The following is a 19,602-nucleotide window of genomic DNA, read 5'->3' on the forward strand; positions in this document are numbered from 1 at the left end:
CGCTCCAAAACCTTACATACACTACTTGTGAGAGAAATGTGGCGATAGCTAGAGGGGAGATGTTTGTCCTTTCCAGGTTTCAGAACAGGAATGATAGCTTCCCGCCATCGTCTGGGAAAAGTACTGTCGGTCCAAATTCGATTATAAAGGCGAAGGAGATAACGCAGACTATGGTATGATAAATGCAGCAACATTTGGATGTGGATACCATCCAGTCCTGGGGCAGAAGAGCGAGAAGAAAAGAGTGCTTGTTGGAGTTCCCGCATGGAGAAAACAGTATTATAGCTTTCGCGATTTTGAGAGGAGAAAGCAAGAGGTTGCGCTTCCGCTGCACGTTTCTTCAGGAGAAACACTGGCGAGTAATTTGAAGAGCTCGAAATCTCAGCAAAGTGTTGACCCAATGAGTTAGAAATTGCGACGGGGTCCACTAATGTATCATGGGCGACAGTGAGCCCAGAGACTGGGGAGAAACTAGGTGCGCCAGATAACTGTCGAATCCGACTCCAAACTTCCGAGGAGGGAGTGAAGGTGTTAAACGAGCTAGTAAAGAAGTCCCAGCTTGCCTTCTTGGTATCGCGAATGACGCGACGGCATCGCGCACGGAACTGCTTGTAGCGGATACAGTTAGCCAAAGTAGGATGGTGCCGGAAAACGCCAAGAGCACGTTGCCGCTCACGTATTGCGTCATGGCATGCCTCGTTCAACCAAGGAATTGGGGGCGGCACCAGGGCAATTCGGAGGTGCGAGGTATTGAATGTTCCGCAGCTGTAAGAATAACTTCTGTAATATTAGTGACCTCATCGTCAACGTTAGGAAAGTGACAGTTATCGAATGTCACTAAAGACGAAAAAAGTGTCCAATCAGCTTGGGCAAACTTCCAGCACCTCGGACGCATATATAGCACTTGCGACTGCAATCTAAGGACACATGTAAAGTGGTCACTCGAGTGTGTATCAGCAAGAGCGTACTATTCAAAGCGCCATGCTAGCGGAACAGTACCGACCGAAAGGTCCTAATGAGAGAAATTTGTCGTGGAGGCAGACAAAAATGTAGGGTCCCCAGTGTTGAGGCAAACAAGATCCGATTGATGGAAGACGTTGATCAATAGTGAGCCGCGCGGACAAGGACGCGGAGATCCCCAAAGTGGGTGATGGGCATTGAAGTCCCCAACCAGCAAATGGGGGGGGGGGGGGGGGGGGGGGGGGGGGAAGCTGGCCAAGAAGATGAAGGAGATCAGCTCTTGCCATTGGTGTGGACGATGGAATGTAGACAGTAGACGATGGAATGTAGACAGTACAAAGAGAGAAGGTGTATCCATAAAGGGAAAGACAGACAGCGACAGTTTGGAAGGAACTGTTTAAGGAGATTGGGTGATAACGGAGAGTATCGTGGAGAAGAATCATGAGACCTGCATGTGCTGGAGTGATTGCAACAGAGGAGGAGATCAAATCAGAATGACTGAAAATGGGGGAAACCAATGCGATCGTGGGGACACAGCTTTGTTCCTGAAGACAGAAGATGACCGGCGAGTAGGATCGTAAGAGGATCGACAATTCATTCCAATTGGCTCGAATGCCATGGACATTCCAATGGATAATGGACATAGGGTGGACAGAAAAGGGAAGAATGTGACCAAGATTGCCCTCAACTCAACGGCTGCTCAGAGCCGGCGACCGATAGCATGGAACGGCATTCAGCCAAAGGCAGAAGATCCTGATCCATAGGTTGTTCGGGAGCAGCTCCTGCCACCAGCGATTGGCCGGTTGATCGGCCGCCAGCAGTGTGCCTCGGCAACACAGAAGACGGCCGAGGGCGGTTACCGCCAGGTGGTGCTGTAGATGAGACACGTCGTGGCAGAGAAGGAGACGAACTGGGTTTCTTATTAGCCTTCTTGGAAACATGATGTTCAGATGAAGGAGGAACCGATGGTTGTGAAGTTGGGGTACGTAAAAAATCTTCACGAGTATGCTCTGTTTTGGAAGTCTTGGTGTCTGACTTTTGGGCTAGAGATTTAGCAGAACCCGATGAAGGGTGAGCCATAGAGTGAGCAGGCGAAAGTGGGGAGGTTGAACAGGCGATCTTTGCGCTAGCCGATCTGACGACCGTGGCACTAAAGGTGAGATCACAAGTCTGCGTGGCTGCCTCCATTGTTGGCCGAGGAGAGGCAAGGACAGTGCTGTATTTACCTGCGTGAGGCACAGTGGGCTTTCGACTGGCGAATAACTTTCGAGCAGCTAAGGTCAACATCTTTTCCTTCACTCTGATTTCCTGAATGAGCCGTTCGTCTTTAAAAATGGGGCAGTCTCTAGAGGAAGCAGCGTGGTCACCCATACAGTTGATGCAACAAGGGGATGGAGGTGGACAAGCACCCTCATGGACATCCTTGCTACACGTAACGCATTTGGCCGGATTGGAACAGGACTGGCTGGTATGATTGAACCGCTGACACTGATAGCAATGCGCAGGGTTTGGGATGTAAGGGCGAACAGAAATTATCTCATAGCTCGCTTTTATGTTTGATGGAAGTTGAACTCTGTCAAATGTCAAGAAGACAGTACAGGTTGGAATGATGTTCTTGTCAACCCTTCTCATGACTCGATGAACAGCCGTTACGCCCTGGTCAGACAGATAGTTTTGAATATCCTCGTCGGACAATCCGTTGAGGGAGTGTGTATAAACGACCCCACATGATGAGTTTAAAGTGCGGTGCACTTCCACCTGGACAGGGAAGGTGTGTAGCAGTGAAGTACGCAGCAATTTTTGTGCCTGAACAAGGAACTGTGGCAACGATAGAAGAACTGTCTGCAGCTGAAACTCATTGAACTTATGTTTGTGAGCAGACATAGTAGATGATGAGGAAACCATTGCGGAAGTATCCCCCATGATTACCGGCGTCTCCGATGGCACGCTCCTTCCTTGTGGGGGTCCTCTCTGAGGGCACTCCCGCCTTAGGTGATTGTTCACACCTCAGGTCACACCTCCCGAGAAACAGACGGAAGGACCAATCAGCACTTTCAGAAGGTATCAGCTCGGGTAATCACCCCTCCCTGGGCCTGGCCGTTACCAGGAGGTATGTACGTGTCCTACCTGTCTACCCGGGGTGGGGAATTACACGTTACCCCGTCACCGGCTACGCGTGGGAATGCGTGGGTCGGCCTTCAGACACCCACAGGGAGGAAAAAAGAGAGGTGTGACCTGAGGTGTGAACAATCACCTAAGGCGGGAGTGCCCTCAGAGAGGACCCCCACAAGGAAGGAGCGTGCCATCGGAGACGCCGGTAATCATGGGGGATACTTCCGCAATGGTTTCCTCATCATCTACTATGTCTGCTCACAAACATAAGTTCAATGAGTATCAGCTGCAAAGGAAAGGAAAGGAAAGGAAAAGAAAGAAGAGAGTTCTCAAATGCCGCAGCGGAGAAAATGGGAATGAGAAGAGGCAAGGAAAAGAGAAGGACAAAGACTTCCCAGCAGAGAAGGCGAAGAAGAGAGACTGTTTTACAGTTTCGAGTGTCCGTCTCCAGACGTAGGCACTAAACATACTCCCAGAGGGGGAGAAAGGGAAGGGAAGAGGCGGTGGTGGGGGGGGGGGGGGGGGGGGGTGAGATGGGGGATGGGGAAGGATGTGGAAAAGGAAGGTATGCAGCACGGAAAGGAAGGAGGGCCACATTAGCTCGGGGTCCTGTGCTCACCACGCACATATCCACAAAAGAGTTGTGGAACCTCTGGGAGGATATCCACTGTGTCTGAGGGTCTGGTGAGATCTAGGTCCTCAGCGGACACCAGAATCTCCACCTCATCCTCAGACACAGAGCTTGTAGGTAGCAATGGTGTCAGTGCCACCGCAATTTCCTTGGTCTTGGGGGTCTTCTTTCTGGATTTCTCTCACTGCTCCTTGGGTTTCCCTGGCTGGGAGGACTTCACTGGCTCAGTCTCCAGGACTGAGGATGAACAGAAAGTCCTATGACCAGTTGCTTTTGAACTCTTCAGCCAATGGCAGGCGTCATCTTTCCCACTAACAGAAATCTGGGAAGAGAGTGACCCCAAGGGACCCCTTGCTAGCGAGAGAAGGCAAAGAAGACTTCTGCTTCTCCGGCTTAGAAGTGGGGACGGGTGTCCCCAATGGTTGGGAAGGAGGGTGTTGCTTCCTAAGTAGGTGGTGCGGGAGCAACAGGGAAGGAAATGACCCCCACCATCAAGGGGGCTGGTGTAGTCTTATGGCTCTGAGAGGTGACTGGGGTTGGCGAAGCTGATGGGGCCAGAACTGTTGTAGCGGCGACGTAAGAAGATGTCATACATACTGGATGCAGGCCTCAGTGTAGGTCAGTTGGTCCAGGTTCTTGCACTTCATGATTTTCCTTTCTTCCTGGAGAATCCTGCAGTCTGGCAAGCAATGCGAATGGTGCTCTCCGCAGTTGACACAGATGGGAGGTGGGGCACATGGAGTATTGGGATGTGATGGGTGTCTGCAATCTCGACACGCGACACTGAAAGTACAGCGGGAAGACATATGGCCGAACTTCAGCACTTAAAGCACCACATTGGGGGAGGGATATAGGGCTTTACATCACAGTGGTAGACCATCACCCAGACCTTCTCAGGCAATGAATCACCCTCGAAGGCCAAGATGAAGGCACCGGTAGCAACCTGATTATCCCTCGGACACAGGTGGACACGCCAGACGAAATGTACACCTCGCTGCTCTAAATTGGCGCGCAGTTCATCATCAGACTGCAAAAGAAGGTCCCTGTGAAATATGATACCCTGGACCATATTTAAGCTCTTATGGGGCACAATGGTTACAGAAACATCCCCCAGCTTGTCACAAGCAAGTAACGTCCGTGCCAGGGCAAAGCATGCCATTTCGATCAAGACTGGCCCAGATCTCATTTTGGACAACCCCTCAGCCTCCTCAAACTTTGAAAGATTACCCCTCAGCTCGCGAACATACAAGGTACCCGGGCAAATAACATCCGCTACCATTCTTAGCCTGACATTCCTCCCATGGTGTGGCCACGGAGGGGAACGATTTGGGATCGTACTTCTGTGCACTGAATTGAGCTCATGAACGCTTAGAGATTGCTAGTGTTTCACCACCAGCAAGAGATCATGGACTACGCTTCATCGCATGTCATCCGCCCTGATGCCACTCACTCTGACCAGGGGACCTCCCCACGGGCACTACCAAGCCACAGCAAAGGCCACTTGGCAGGATGGGCATTGCCGGGAGCCCTGGTGCCCCAGGGGGATGGCGGCTACCCCTTGGCATATGTGGGGAGTTAACAGCACACGCATCAGCAGAGCGATCCCTGTGTGGTTAGGGGGCTACAACCAAAAGGGTACATGGCGGCCCCACCCCAACGGACTGGCTACCGTGCTGTACATCAGGTACTAAGAAGTCCATGGTGATCATCGACGCAGAAAGTGACACTGCATAGTTCATGATAAACGCACCCAGGAAGGTGTCCTCACCCAAGAGATGGAAAATGAATGGGACTGAAATGCAACGACAAGAAAGTGGGCTAAAGATCTCAATGCACGATGAACACAATGCACGATGTAAGGTGCCCTTCCCTAACTGGCTCGCTCTTCAGGAAAATTTTGAAAAATGGAGGTGAAGCCCTACAGGGGACCATCACATAAAGGCCAAAACGTGTGAAACTCCTTTTAGTCACCTCTTACGACAGGCAGGACTATCTCGGGCCTATTCTAACCCCCGGACCCGCAGGGGGTTCAATGGAAGTAACACATAGTCAAAGGTGAGGAATAGAGTCCAGGTTGGCACTAATTCTTTATGAATTCTTTTCATGGCACGGTGAATTGCAGTCACTTTGCGGTCAGTGATAAAGGCTGTTATTTCAGCCTCAGCCAAGCCATCAAGCATCCAAGTGTATATGGCACCACGGAAGAAATCGGAGTGCGGTGGGGCTCTACTTTAAAAGGATAGCTGTGGAGACAGGTTGCATTAAGCAGTTTCTGTGCTTGAAAAGCACTATCCATCTCCAAAAGCAAGGTCCCATTACACAATGGCATCTACACCTTTCTGAATAACAATTGGATTAACTGTTGTGAAAATTTGATCAGCTTCTGTGCATGACACCATGAGCTATCGAGGTGCAGTCAGGAGAGGTATCTTTCATCTCAACTCATTTACATTTCTGAGATTGTGGAGAAAATACCCATGATTGCCAGCATCTGACGGCACACTCCTTCCTGCTGGGGGCTCACCCACCCTTACGTGATTGTCCACACCTCAGGTCACACCTCGCAGAATCCAGGCAGAAGGACCAATCAGCACAGACAAAGGTATCAGCTCAGGCAGTCACCCCTCCCTGAGCCAACCTTTGCCAGGGGGTATGTACGGGCTCCACTTGTTTACACACGGCTGGGAATTATGCATTACTCAGTCACCTGTTACACATTAAACGTGTGGGCCAGCCTTCAGTAATACACAAGGAGGGAGAAGGAGAAGAAGAAAAAGAAAAGGAAAAAGAGAGACCTCAAATGTCAAGGTGGAGGAAAGGTAAGAAAAGGAAGAACAGGGAAAGAATGATGGGTGGAAAGAACGAATCCATACATGGTTTTACCAAGAACTTTGGCTTCCCGAAGAAGACATGACTCCATCCCCAAGAGAGAGAAAAAGACTAGCAGGAAGATAGACATGCAGCATAGAAAGGAAAGTAACACTGCAAAGACTTGGGACCCGTGTCAGCCAAGCACGTACTCACCAGAGAGTGGTGAGCCCCACAGGGAGGGGGCAGGGGTTGTGGCAACAATGATAACTAAAGTACAAAGAACAACTAAACCAAGCAGAAAGATATGCAAGTTCCGTAAACTAGATAAAAAATCATTAGTGTCGTATCTCAATGAGGAACTTGAGCATGCAGAGGAACTATAGCTCAACTTTAAAAGAATAGTTGATCATGCACTGGATAGATATGTACTCAGTCAACAATTCATAATGGGAGGGAACCTCCGTGGTATACCATCACTGTAAACAGGGTATATACATGGACATGGAAAACAAATTCCTGGATTTTTCCCGGTTAACAGTACACTTTCTCCCAGGTGAAAATACTTTTCCCATGTTAAGTGACCGATTACTTTTTCTCAGAACTGTAAAACTTATCAATCTTCTGAATGGTTATGGTTTTATACACTGGGGTAGAAGTTCCCAGCATATTAGAAAACGAAACTCAAGAGAAAAAACATGTTTTGGAAAGATCTTTGATGTGCACTGCATATATTCATATTATGAAAGTATAAATTCGAATTCCACCAAACACCGCATGTTACTTTCCAAATAGAGATCACGATGCGCTTTTGTAAGCCAGTCATAGGTCATGTCACGTGTTCTCATTGGCCGATGACAGCGGATATTCAGTGTATAGGACATGTGATGCAGTTAGCCAATAGCAACATCACTGATAAGTAGCGCAAACACACAAATAGGAAAAGTTAATGGTTTAAATTAATATACAGGGTGTTGCTACAAGAAAAGGAAAGCTTTCACATATAAGATTGGTCTCTAATTAAGCTTTCACATATAATGTTGATATTTTTTGCACGTGTCACACTTTAAGATAAATCACACAAATGTGCCAGTAAAATTTTTAACAACGACGAAAATGTCTGATCTTCTGGCTTTGAAATTCTTCTGAACGGTCGTCCTCAAAGAGTTAATTTTTAAATGAGAGTCAAACATTCTGTGATTTAAGAAATTCAATGTACATTCTCGCACTACAAGGGGAGGCTGCCAATTGTGAAATTCAGATTCGATTCATACTGCGCATAATAAAAGCTCATGGCCAGAGGTGTAATGTGGCAAAGCACCAAGATGCACTTCTCAGCCGTTGTCGAGAAAATCGACAGTTAAAAGAAACCGTTGCGGTGAAATACTCTCTACGATTCAGCAAGCCCCTCTTTTATAAATTAGCAATAATTAAAACTGAAGTTGTCTACTGTTGTTTTCTGGCTTTTTCTAAGTTACAATTATAAGACTTATATTCCTGATTAATTGGACAGTGGAGAGAGACTCATTTTAACTAGGACTTCCATATAACACGCTACTTTCTATTAAATTACACTATCTAGTTTGCCAAAATATGGAATTATATTTCAATAGCAAAGTTTTTGTTAAGTACGTTAATTACTCTGAAACTAAATGAGTGCAAGATTTCCTAATATATTTTCTACATTAACCGTATAAAGGCTATCATTCTTTGGGTGGCTTTTTTATTTAGCTTATATTATTAGGAAGTTAGCAATGAGGTTCAAGTTTATGCATGAACAATGATAACAATGTTTTTTATTACTGGTATTTGTAATTAACACAGTTTCCAAGAAGACTAACTACACTTATTGAGTTCCAATTAACGAAAAGAATGTAATGGATAATAAAGTTGATAAGTCCTGAGTCAATATTCAAGATTTTTGGTGTTGTGCATGTCAAAAAAAACAATATGGAAGCGTCCGATCCCGCCCGTCTGCTTTGACCCATGACGTCACAAATATGGCGGAAACAAAAACAAACACACACACTTTCCACAAGAAGCCTAATGACACTAATGGGACAAGCGCGGGAGATGGGGAGTTTTGGGTGGGGGGGCAAACTAAATATAAACAAATTTAGACCCTGAAAGTGTTTGCAAGAAAATCAATAAATAAAAATTTTGGGGTGAGCATAATACAACAGCTGGATGGAATCCACCTGCCTTTGTCACACACTGACATATTCGGAAGGATGCATTCTGTCCAGCCTTTTCAAATTTGTTTTCTTAAATCACTCCACGCAAATGCCAGGATGATACCTTCATCAAAACCATGGCTGGTCACATGACCTATCCTCACAGAGCATAGTGTATATATATTTTTAGCTATTGTCTTCACATTGTATTAGCATGAATAGTCCTACATCATTGTGACGTGATCTTTAGATACACACAAATAAAGTAAATAAATGTTATAGAAACAACTTACTTTACACATCATTCATTTTAATAATATCCTAATGTGGGGGTAGATTTCAACATGTTGAAATCCCCTTAAGGTCAAAAGACTGTTAATTACTTGGTAAAGTGTTTCAAATGGTTTATTTAAGTGCAGAATCACTTAATGGATAGGCTGAACAAATCTCACATACCACAACCACTATTTAGGAGCAAAAATGCAACATCAAAACAGAAATAAAGCTCTAGTTTTGCACAAAATGAATCAGTGTTCGCTGAATAGCAATTTTTTATGGATAAGAATGGAAAGGAACCCAATGCCAAACTACTATACTGCCAAGTAACTTGTTTGTTTGCCTGTTGGCCAGTTAAATATAGGCTATAAGTGGTATTGTGTCCTTCATGTTCATAGAAAACTCTTTCTGTATACTGCACCCCAGCAATGGAGTAAGGATGATTTACGGCTGGGTGGGAGGGGCGGTATGAGGAGAGCACAACACATATCTGCCTCAAGCGGTTTTGGGACAAAAAATAGCATTTCATTTGCTGACAAATTAATGTATGCGGAGAGATGGGGCCACATTAGCATTAAACGATTAAGTGACCTGCAGAACAAATAAATAAACATAAGAGATCAAACGAGGCAACCGAATGCCAGTCATCCGGTACTCTGCTAGCAGCAGCCGGACACTGTAAAGCGCTCCTTCGAAAATGTGGCGTATCGTTTACCCGTTTAGTCTTATTACATGGAGCATTTCCTTCTTTCATCCTATGCGCCAATGGATGGTTGTCCACTACATAGGTTTTGAAAAATTGGGCGACTGCCACACTGACGCCTGAAGTCCGTATCTACTCAACATTCATGAGACACAGTAATTACTACGAGCATGCCTCCCTCTTCGTCATGTTGCAGAGTTAAAAACAAAACTATATTAAGTGTTTTTGAAATAAATTAACGTTCGTACCTCAGAATGGAAAAGCCATTTAGTTTAAATGTGGTCGACACTAACTTCCTCACCCGTGCCTCTGCCATTGCTTGTTTAATGTTTTGCACAAAACAAAACTTTTGTTGTTCCGAACTGTTTCCCGCCAAATACAAGCTATTACTTCATTTGTTTTTTTAGTGCAGGGTTACATGCCAAGAATTGAATTTCCCTCGTTCAACGTGGTACTATAAACCAGAATTTCGATCACTGTTACCTTAATTAAGTTTTATGCATAGCAAATATAGATACTTCCATTTTCCAGAATTAATGACATAATAGATTCAAACTATACATCATGACGCGCCAAAGAACTCAGAAATTTGTGGACAAATGAAAGTGCATACTGCATAGGTCCTAGTCCTAGTGTAATGGGCTAAACTGCGATTTTCCGATATCAGTGATTTCTGTGAATGCTACTTTTCAGTATCTGTTATTCTTAACTGTGATTTGTCGCAGTTAAGGAACATAGGTCGTGTATCCCTCCGCCACTGCTATTTCTGCGATTTCTGCCATTTTCACGATTTCTGTGATTCCTGCGATTTCTGCTACTTTCTCGATTTCTGTGACTTCTGCGATTTCTGTGATTCCTGCGATTTCTGCGACTTACCACCGTATGAAAAAGTTACATCTGTCAACACAGAAATTGCATCTCAACAATCCTGTCATTGGCAAGTATGTTTTACGTTTTTTCTTCCGTTGGCTTTAATTTTGTATTAAAGAAAAATCTGTGAAAATATTAATAGTGTAATTAATATGTAAGTAGCCGTACAGTACCGTAATAGTTCGTATTTAGAAAATGAATTCTAACATATTGCTATGTTCACAGGTACCTGAACTACATTTCAGTCACTCAGTAAAGTGATAACTCAAAATATCATTGTCAACAGATCTGAAGAAATTGCCACTGCGTCTTTAGACCGTTTTCGTCAGACGAGAGGTTAGTTTCTAAGCGTTTCGATGGACTTAATTACTTCAGTGAGATCGTTCTTGCAAATGTGATATTCATTATAGCAAATATTAGCAATCTACTCTGTCAATTATATTGCTAGTAATTAATGACAGCAAAAATTGTTTAATAATCCTTGTGTTTTTGCAGACACAGTTCTGACTCTGATTACTGGTTGCTGTACGTATCTATCCACATCAAGGCTGTTGAGTGAGACTCGTGAAGATTCAAGACAGCTCTTAGAGGATTTGCAGTTTAAAAGTGAAATAATTGTGAAATAATTGTGTGAATGATTAAACTGTGTTTTATTGAAGTTGTTGTGCGATTTTAAAGGAATAATAAATGTCAAATACAGTGAGTGAATAATAAAAATCTCATTTTCCACATGTTTAAGCCGTCCAATACCCATAATTTTCCGCCACTTACTTATTGGTAAACACTTGTTGGAGAGTGACATGCCGCCGCCCCCCCCCCCCCCCCCTTTCTCCACAATCTTGGTGTGACACTGACCTGTAACATATCCCGAAGTCTACAATATGCATTTTGAGGCTGTTGATATGAAAGTGGGAAGTACAGATCTTCCAGTTAAATCAGGAATAGCTTAAGTGCATTACTTGAAACTAACACAGGAAAAGCTTACTTATGTAGGTGGTAGTAGTGTCGGCAAAAAGTTCTTGTGTGTGAAGTTGCCATGTAGAACACCAGGTGTAAAACTTTTCTCCCGAGTCTTGAACTGTGTCGGAACAAAAGTGAGGCATTCATATGACTGTTTTCATTTCTCTACTCTTATACAGATGTCTGAGTTCTGCTGTGTTAACATTGCAAAGTCCTCTAGGCATGTGGAGTATTAACCAAAACTGTCATATTGGAAGCAGAATCAAACACATTTGTTACGTTACTTGATATTTTCAGGAGAAAAAGGCAATGTTGCTTCTTATTAATATAATACATTCAGAGTCACAGCAGTATTTGACCAACAATAATTGATGCTGAATGTGCATGTCGTCATACAATATAAAGGGCCTATTTCAATGGGTGGTACAAGTCCATTACCTCCACTTTTCTGTCTATAATGCTTCTGAAATTAGTGATCCAAACAAACATAAATAAAGGTTCATCTCTAGCAAGAAACCATATGCTTGAATATTTCTGGTATCTCAACTGCAGATTTTTCAGCGCTCATTTAACTTTACGACTCTGTATCTCAAAATGAACAAAAATGGACTTGTACCACTATTGAAATAAGCCCTTCATATGCACACACATAGCACTGAAGGACCTGAGTCGAAACAAGGCCCCCGGAGTAGACAACATTCCATTGGAACTACTGACGGGCTTGGGAGAGCCAATCCTGACAAAACTCTACCATCTGGTGAGCAAGATGTATGAAACAGGTGAAATACCCTCAGACTTCAAGAAGAATATAATAATTCCAATCCCAAAGAAAGCAGGTGTTGACAGATGTGAAAATTACCGAACAATCAGTTTAATAAGCCACAGCTGCAAAGTACTAACATGAATTCTTTACAGACGAATGGAAAAACTTGTAGAAGCCGACCTAGGGGAAGATCAGTTTGGATTCCGTAGAAATACTGGAACACGTGAGGCAATACTGACCTTACGACTTATCTTAGAAGAAAGATTAAGGAAAGGCAAACCTACGTTTCTAGCATTTGTAGACTTAGAGAAAGCTTTTGAAAATGTTGACTGGAATACTCTCTTTCAAATTCTAAAGGTGGCAGGGGTAAAATACAGGGAGCGAAAAGCTATTTACAACTTGTTCAGAAACCAGATGGCAGTTATAAGAGTTGAGGGACATGAAAGGGAAGCAGTGGTTGGGAAGGGAGTAAGACAGGGTTGTAGCCTCTCCCCGATGTTATTCAATCTCTATATTGAGCAAGCAGTAAAGGAAACAAAAGAAAAATTTGGAGTAGGTATTAAAATCCATGGAGAAGAAATAAAAACTTTGAGGTTCGCCGATGACATTGTAATTCTGTCAGAGGCAGCAAAGGACTTGGAAGAGCAGTTGAACGGAATGGATGGTGTCTTGAAGGGAGGATATAAGATGAACATCAACAAAAGCAAAACGAGGATAATGGAATGTAGTCGAGTTAAGTCAGGTGATGCTGAGGGTATTAGATTAGGAAATGAGACACTTAAAGTAGTAAAGGAGTTTTGCTATTTGGGGAGCAAAATAACTGATGATGGACGAAGTAGAGAGGATATAAAATGTAGACTGGCAATGGCAAGGAAAGCGTTTCTGAAGAAGAGAAATCTGTTAACATCAAGTATAGATTTAAGTGTCAGGAAGTTATATCTGAAAGCATTTGTATGGAGTGTAGCCATGTATGGAAGTGAAACATGGACGGTAAATAGTTTGGACAAGAAGAGAATTGAAGCTTTTGAAATGTGGTGCTACAGAAGAATGCTGAAGATTAGATGGGTAGATCACATAACTAATGAGGAAGTATTGAATAGGATTGGGGAGAAGAGAAGTTTGTGGCACAACTTGACCAGAAGAAGGGATCGGTTGGTAGGACATGTTCTGAGGCATCAAGGGATCACAAATTTAGTATTGGAGGGCAGCGTGGAGGGTAAAAATCATAGGGGGAGACCAAGAGATGAATACACTAAGCAGATTCAGAAGGATGTAGGTTGCAGTAGGTACTGGGAGATGAAGAAGCTTGCACAGGATAGAGTAGCATGGAGAGCTGCATCAAACCAGTCTCAGGACTGAAGACCACAACAATGCACTCACAGCACATCGGTCTCGTGAGGCACAAGGCTCTCATAACGAAGTACGTACGTCGGTCAACAGATGACACTAGGAAAAGTATGTTAACTGCGCTTTTTAGTTGCTACTTGCGACTCTTAGTTGCGATTTGTCACAGAAATCGCAGTTTGACTCGGTAGCGAATAGCGTAGTATAAACTTTGCTCAACAGATGGCAGTGCTAACTGCGCTTTTTAGTTGCTACTTGCGACTCTTAGTTGCGACTTGTCACGGAAATCGCAGTTGGACTCTATAGTGTATCGCAGAGATGGACGTAGTACGAACTTTGACCCACAGATGGCACTGTTAACCGCGCTTTTTAGTTGCTACTTGCGACTCTTAGTTGCGACTTGTCACGGAAATCGCAGTTGGACTCCATAGCGTACCGCAGAGTAGTACGAACTTTGGCCAACAGATGCCACTGTTAACCGCGCTTTTTAGTTGCTACTTGCAACTCTTAGTTGCGACTTGTCACTGAAATCGCAGAAAGCAGTGCTAAATTCGACCAATAGATGGCTCACGTCTTTGAATGTGAAATACTACTTGCGACTGCTAACTGTGACTGAAATCGCAGTTAGATTCTGTAAAGTTGCTACTGTGATATCTGTGACTTCTCAGTCACTGTGATTTCTAACAGATACGCGATTTCTTGCCCACCACTAGTTTGAAGTTTTTGAAGGACTACGTGACACCGAGGAAAACAGTGACAAATATCCCAAGCCGTAATTAGTGATGGGCTAAACTGCGATTTTCCGATATCAGTGATTTCTGTGAATGCTACTTTTCAGTATCTGTTATTCTTAACTGTGATTTGTCGCAGTTAAGAGTCGCAGTTTAAGAGTCGCAAGTAGCAACTAAAAAGCGCAGTTAACATACTTTTCCTAGTGTCATCTGTTGACCGACGTACGTACTTCGTTATGAGAGCCTTGTGCCTCACGAGATCGATGTGCCGTGTGTGCATATGAAGGGCTTATTTCAATAGTGGTACAAGTCCATTTTGGTTCATTTTCAGATACACAGAGCCGTAAAGTTAAATGAACGCTGAAAAATCTGCAGTTGAGATACCAGAAATATTCAAGCATATGGCTTCTTGCTAGAGATGAACCTTTATTAATGTTTGTTTGGATCATTAATTTCAGAAGCATTATAGACTGAAAAGTGAAGGTAATGGACTTGTACCACTATTGAAATAAGCCCTTCATATTATATGACGACATGCACATTCAGCATCAGTTATGGTTGGTCAAACACAGCTGTGACTCTGAATGTATTATATTAATAAGAAGCAACATTGCCTTTTCCAAATCAAATGGCTCTGAGCACTATGCGACTTAACTGCAGAGGTCATCAGTCGCCTAGAACTTAGAACTAATTAAACCTAACTAACCTAAGGACATCACACACATCCATGCCCGAGGCAGGATTCGAACCTGCGACCGTAGCGGTCACGCGGTTCCAGACTGAAGCGCCTTTAACCGCACGGCCACACCGGCCGGCATTCCCTTTTTCTCCTAAAAATATCAAGTAACGTAACAAATGTGTTTGATTCTGCTTCCAATATGACAGTTTTGGTTAATACTCCACATGCCTACAGGACTTTGCAATGTTAACACAGCAGAACTCAGATATCTGTATAAGTGTAGAGAAATGAAAACAGTCATATGAATGCCTCACTTTTGTTCCGACACAGTTCAAGACTCGGGAGAAAGGTTTTACACCTGGTGTTCTACATGGCAACTTCACACACAAGAACTTTTTGCCTACACTACTACCGGAAATACAGAAGCGTCCGATCTTACCCGTCGGCTTTGACCCATGACGTCACAAATGTAGCGGAAACGACTATAAACGACAATTCCAATATGGCGGATATAAAAACATCGCATACGTATTATCCAATATGGCGGATATAAAAACATCACATACGTATTATAAACACTGAAATACACAAGTTTCACAAAAAGCCTAATGACTCTAACGGGACAAGTGTGGGAAATTGGGGGTTTTTGGGTGGGGACAAACTAAATATACACAAATGTAGCCACCGACCGCCATACAAAACCACACAAAACAACGAAATAAATCAACATCACAAAACTGACCAAATACCAAAAAACACATTCCTATCCAGAATCGGACACTTCCCTTGACCTATATAGCTCAACAGAACCTACCGATCACATCCCCCAACACCAACCTAAAAAACCAACACTTCCCTTACACCTACATACATCTACAACAGCTCCCAATCACATAAATTACGATCGAACAAAGATAATAATAAACAAGTGGTACTCGAGGCCAGGCAGGGGGGGGGGGGGGGCGCTGCGCCCCCCCCTGACCCCCCCCCCCGCCAAAAAAAAACCTCAGAACCTAACCTCGTATTCAGGGCTACGCTACAGATCAATGTGTAGGTCCCTAACGTCACGGGTCAAAGCCGACGCGTGAGATCGGATGTTTCTGTTGACAAAAAACATACATCAAAAACAAAAAAAAAAGGAACTTACCTCAAAAAAGTTCCAGCCCCACAAACTAGATTGGCCACCACAATCACACACAAATGCACACACGCACGCACGCACGCGGGAAATACAGAAGCGTCCGATCAACAACTTCGGCGATTAAACCGAATAGTTGTAAGAACTTGATAACTTCTAACGGTGTCTTTCATATCCATTCCTGAACAAAAAACCACAACCAAATACACTCAATAACAAACTCACCTGACGTACAGCAATGAGCATTAAATTAAAACAAACGAAAACCATGAACACACCACCAGAGAGCACCACAAACAAAAACAAGACATCTACAAACACGCCACAATCGCAAAACAAACTCCGCGCCGTAATGACGTCACACACCACAACACGCTTACGTCACGGGTCAAAGCCGACGAGTAAGATCGAAGGTTTCTGTTGACCCCTATTCGATGGACTTAATTACTTCAGTGAGATCGATCTTGCAAATGTGATATTCATTATAGCAAATATTAGCAATCTACTCTGTCAATTATATTGCTAGTAATTAATGACAGCAAAAATTGTTTAATAATCCTTGTGTTTTTGCAGACACAGTTCTGACTCTGATTACTGGTTGCTGTACGTATCTATCCACATCAAGGCTGTTGAGAGAGACTCGTGAAGATTCAAGACAGCTCTTAGAGGATTTGCAGTTTAAAAGTGAAATAATTGTGAAGTAAGTGTGTGAATGATTAAACTGTGTTTTATTGAAGTTGTTGTGCGATTTTAAAGGAATAATAAATGTCAAATACAGTGAGTGAATAATAAAAATCTCATTTTCCACATGTTTAAGCCGTCCAATACCCATAATTTTCCGCCACTTACTTATTGGTAAACACTTGTTGGAGAGTGACATGCCTCCCCCCCCCCCCACTTTCTCCACAATCTTGGTGTGACACTGACCTGTAACATATCCCGAAGTCTATAATATGCATTTTGAGGCTGTTGATATGAAAGTGGGAAGCACAGATCTTCCAGTTAAATCAGGAATAGCTTAAGTGCATTACTTGAAAGTAACACAGGAAAAGCTTACTTATGTAGGTGGTAGGGGTCAACAGAAACCTTCGATCTTACTCGTCGGCTTTGACCCGTGACGTAAGCGTGTTGTGGTGTGTGACGTCATTACGGCGCGGAGTTTGTTTTGCGATTGTGGCGTGTTTGTAGATGTCTTGTTTTTGTTTGTGGTGCTCTCTGGTGGTGTGTTCATGGTTTTCGTTTGTTTTAATTTAATGCTCATTGCTGTACGTCGGGTGAGTTTGTTATTGAGTGTATTTGGTTGTGGTTTTTTGTTCAGGAATGGATATGAAAGACACCGTTAGAAGTTATCAAGTTCTTACAACTATTCGGTTTAATCGCCGAAGTTGTTGATCGGACGCTTCTGTATTTCCCGCGTGCGTGCGTGCGTGTGTGCATTTGTGTGTGATTGTGGTGGCCAATCTAGTTTGTGGGGCTGGAACTTTTTTGAGGTAAGTTCCTTTTTTTTTTGTTTTTGATGTATGTTTTGTGTCAACAGAAACATCCGATCTCACGCGTCGGCTTTGACCCGTGACGTTAGGGACCTACACATTGATCTGTAGCGTAGCCCTGAATACGAGGTTAGGTTCTGAGGTTTTTTTTTGGCGGGGGGGGGGGGGGTCAGGGGGGGGCGCAGCCCCCCCCTCCCCTGCCTGGCCTCGAGTACCACTTGTTTATTATTATCTTTGTTCGATCGTAATTTATGTGATTGGGAGCTGTTGTAGATGTATGTAGGTGTAAGGGAAGTGTTGGTTTTTTAGGTTGGTGTTGGGGGATGTGATCGGTAGGTTCTGTTGAGCTATATAGGTCAAGGGAAGTGTCCGATTCTGGATAGGAATGTGTTTTTTGGTATTTGGTCAGTTTTGTGATGTTGATTTATTTCGTTGTTTTGTGTGGTTTTGTATGGCGGTCGGTGGCTACATTTGTGTATATTTAGTTTGTCCCCACCCAAAAACCCCCAATTTCCCACGCTTGTCCCGTTAGAGTCATTAGGCTTTTTGTGAAACTTGTGTATTTCAGTGTTTATAATACGTATGCGATGTTTTTATATCCGCCATATTGGATAATACGTATGCGATGTTTTTATATCCGCCATATTGGAATCGTCGTTTATAGTCGTTTCCGCTACATTTGTGACGTCATGGGTCAAAGCCGACGGGTAAGATCGGACGCTTCTGTATTTCCGAAACGCTTAGAAACTAACCTCTCGTCTGACGAAAACGGTCTAAAGACGCAGTGGCAATTTCTTCAGATCTGTTGACAGTGATATTTTGAGTTATCACTTTACTGAGTGACTGAAATGTAGTTCAGGTACCTATGAACATAAAAATATGTTAGAATTCATTTTCTAAATACGAACTATTACGGTACTGTACAGCTACTTACATATTAATTACACTATTAATATTTTCACAGCTGTTTCTTTAATACAAAATTACAGCCAATGGAAGAAAAAACGTAAAACATACTTGCCAATGACAGTTTTGTTGAGATGCATTTTCTGTGTTGACAGATGTAACTTTTTCATACGGTGGTAAGTCGCAGAAATCGCAGGAATCACAGAAATCGCGGAAGTAGCAGAAATAGCAGAAATCGCAGAAGTAGCAGAAATCGCGGAAGTAGCAGAAATCGCAGTGGCGGAGGGATACACGACCAATGTTCCTTAAGTTGCGATTTGTCACAGAAATCGCAGTTTGGCTCGGTAGCGAATAGCGTAGTATGAACTTTGCTCAACAGATGGCAGTGCAAACTGCGCTTTTTAGTTGCTACTTGCGACTCTTAGTTGCGACTTGTCACGGAAATCGCAGTTGGACTCAATAGTGTATCGCAGAGATGGGCGTAGAACGAACTTTGACCCACAGATGGCACTGTTAACCGCGCTTTCTAGTTGCTACTTGCGACTCTTAGTTGCGACTTGTCACGGAAATCGCTGTTAGACTCGATACCGTATAGCAGAGATGGACGTAGTACGAACTTTAGCCAACAGATGGCACCAACGAGTTAAAATTTCATAGAGTGGCTATAGGTCCGCCATGTTTGAAGCAAATTGAAGTTCTGGCCGCCATGTTTTCTTTAGTCAAATTATTCGTCTGCTGTGTCCCGCCCCCTTGTAACTGCGTTTGACTTACTTGAAATAGCCCATACTAGCTTTATTTTTTCTAAAACAAGCAATAGACAGCAGTGATTTCAGTGTACACTGACAGCAAAAAGGGATGTTTTTGTCGAAATATGGCTAAACTTTTCGATGTATATAACACTACAAGACAACTCAAATAAGTCTGTCCATCCACTATAACGTTACTTGTTGCCCATAAATTAATGCAATTAGTGCAGGTACCACATGAATATTACGGTGAAACTTCTAAACATGCTGTGGTTAACTATTAGAAACAGTAATGGGCGCAGAAATGCGAT

At 43.5% G+C, this 19,602-nt stretch overlaps 1 protein-coding gene across 2 annotated transcripts in view; it reads right to left on the reverse strand.

The window, feature by feature from the left end:
• LOC124804724 (DNA polymerase epsilon subunit 2) overlaps positions 1-10,291 on the reverse strand; it is a 120,820-nt gene extending 110,529 nt beyond the window's left edge. The window contains exon 1 of one of the 2 annotated variants that reach the window (XM_047265019.1): positions 10,148-10,291. Coding sequence is in view for 1 of the 2 variants with exons in the window: in XM_047265008.1 (XP_047120964.1) it covers positions 9,913-9,980 (68 nt within the window). In the remaining variant the exon portion in view is untranslated. The other variant, XM_047265008.1, reaches the window with a different exon arrangement.
• Positions 10,292-19,602: the final 9,311 nt, after the last annotated feature.

The sequence above is a fragment of the Schistocerca piceifrons genome, chromosome 1 (genome assembly GCF_021461385.2).
Source record: "Schistocerca piceifrons isolate TAMUIC-IGC-003096 chromosome 1, iqSchPice1.1, whole genome shotgun sequence".
NCBI classification, from domain to species: Eukaryota; Metazoa; Arthropoda; class Insecta; order Orthoptera; family Acrididae; genus Schistocerca; species Schistocerca piceifrons.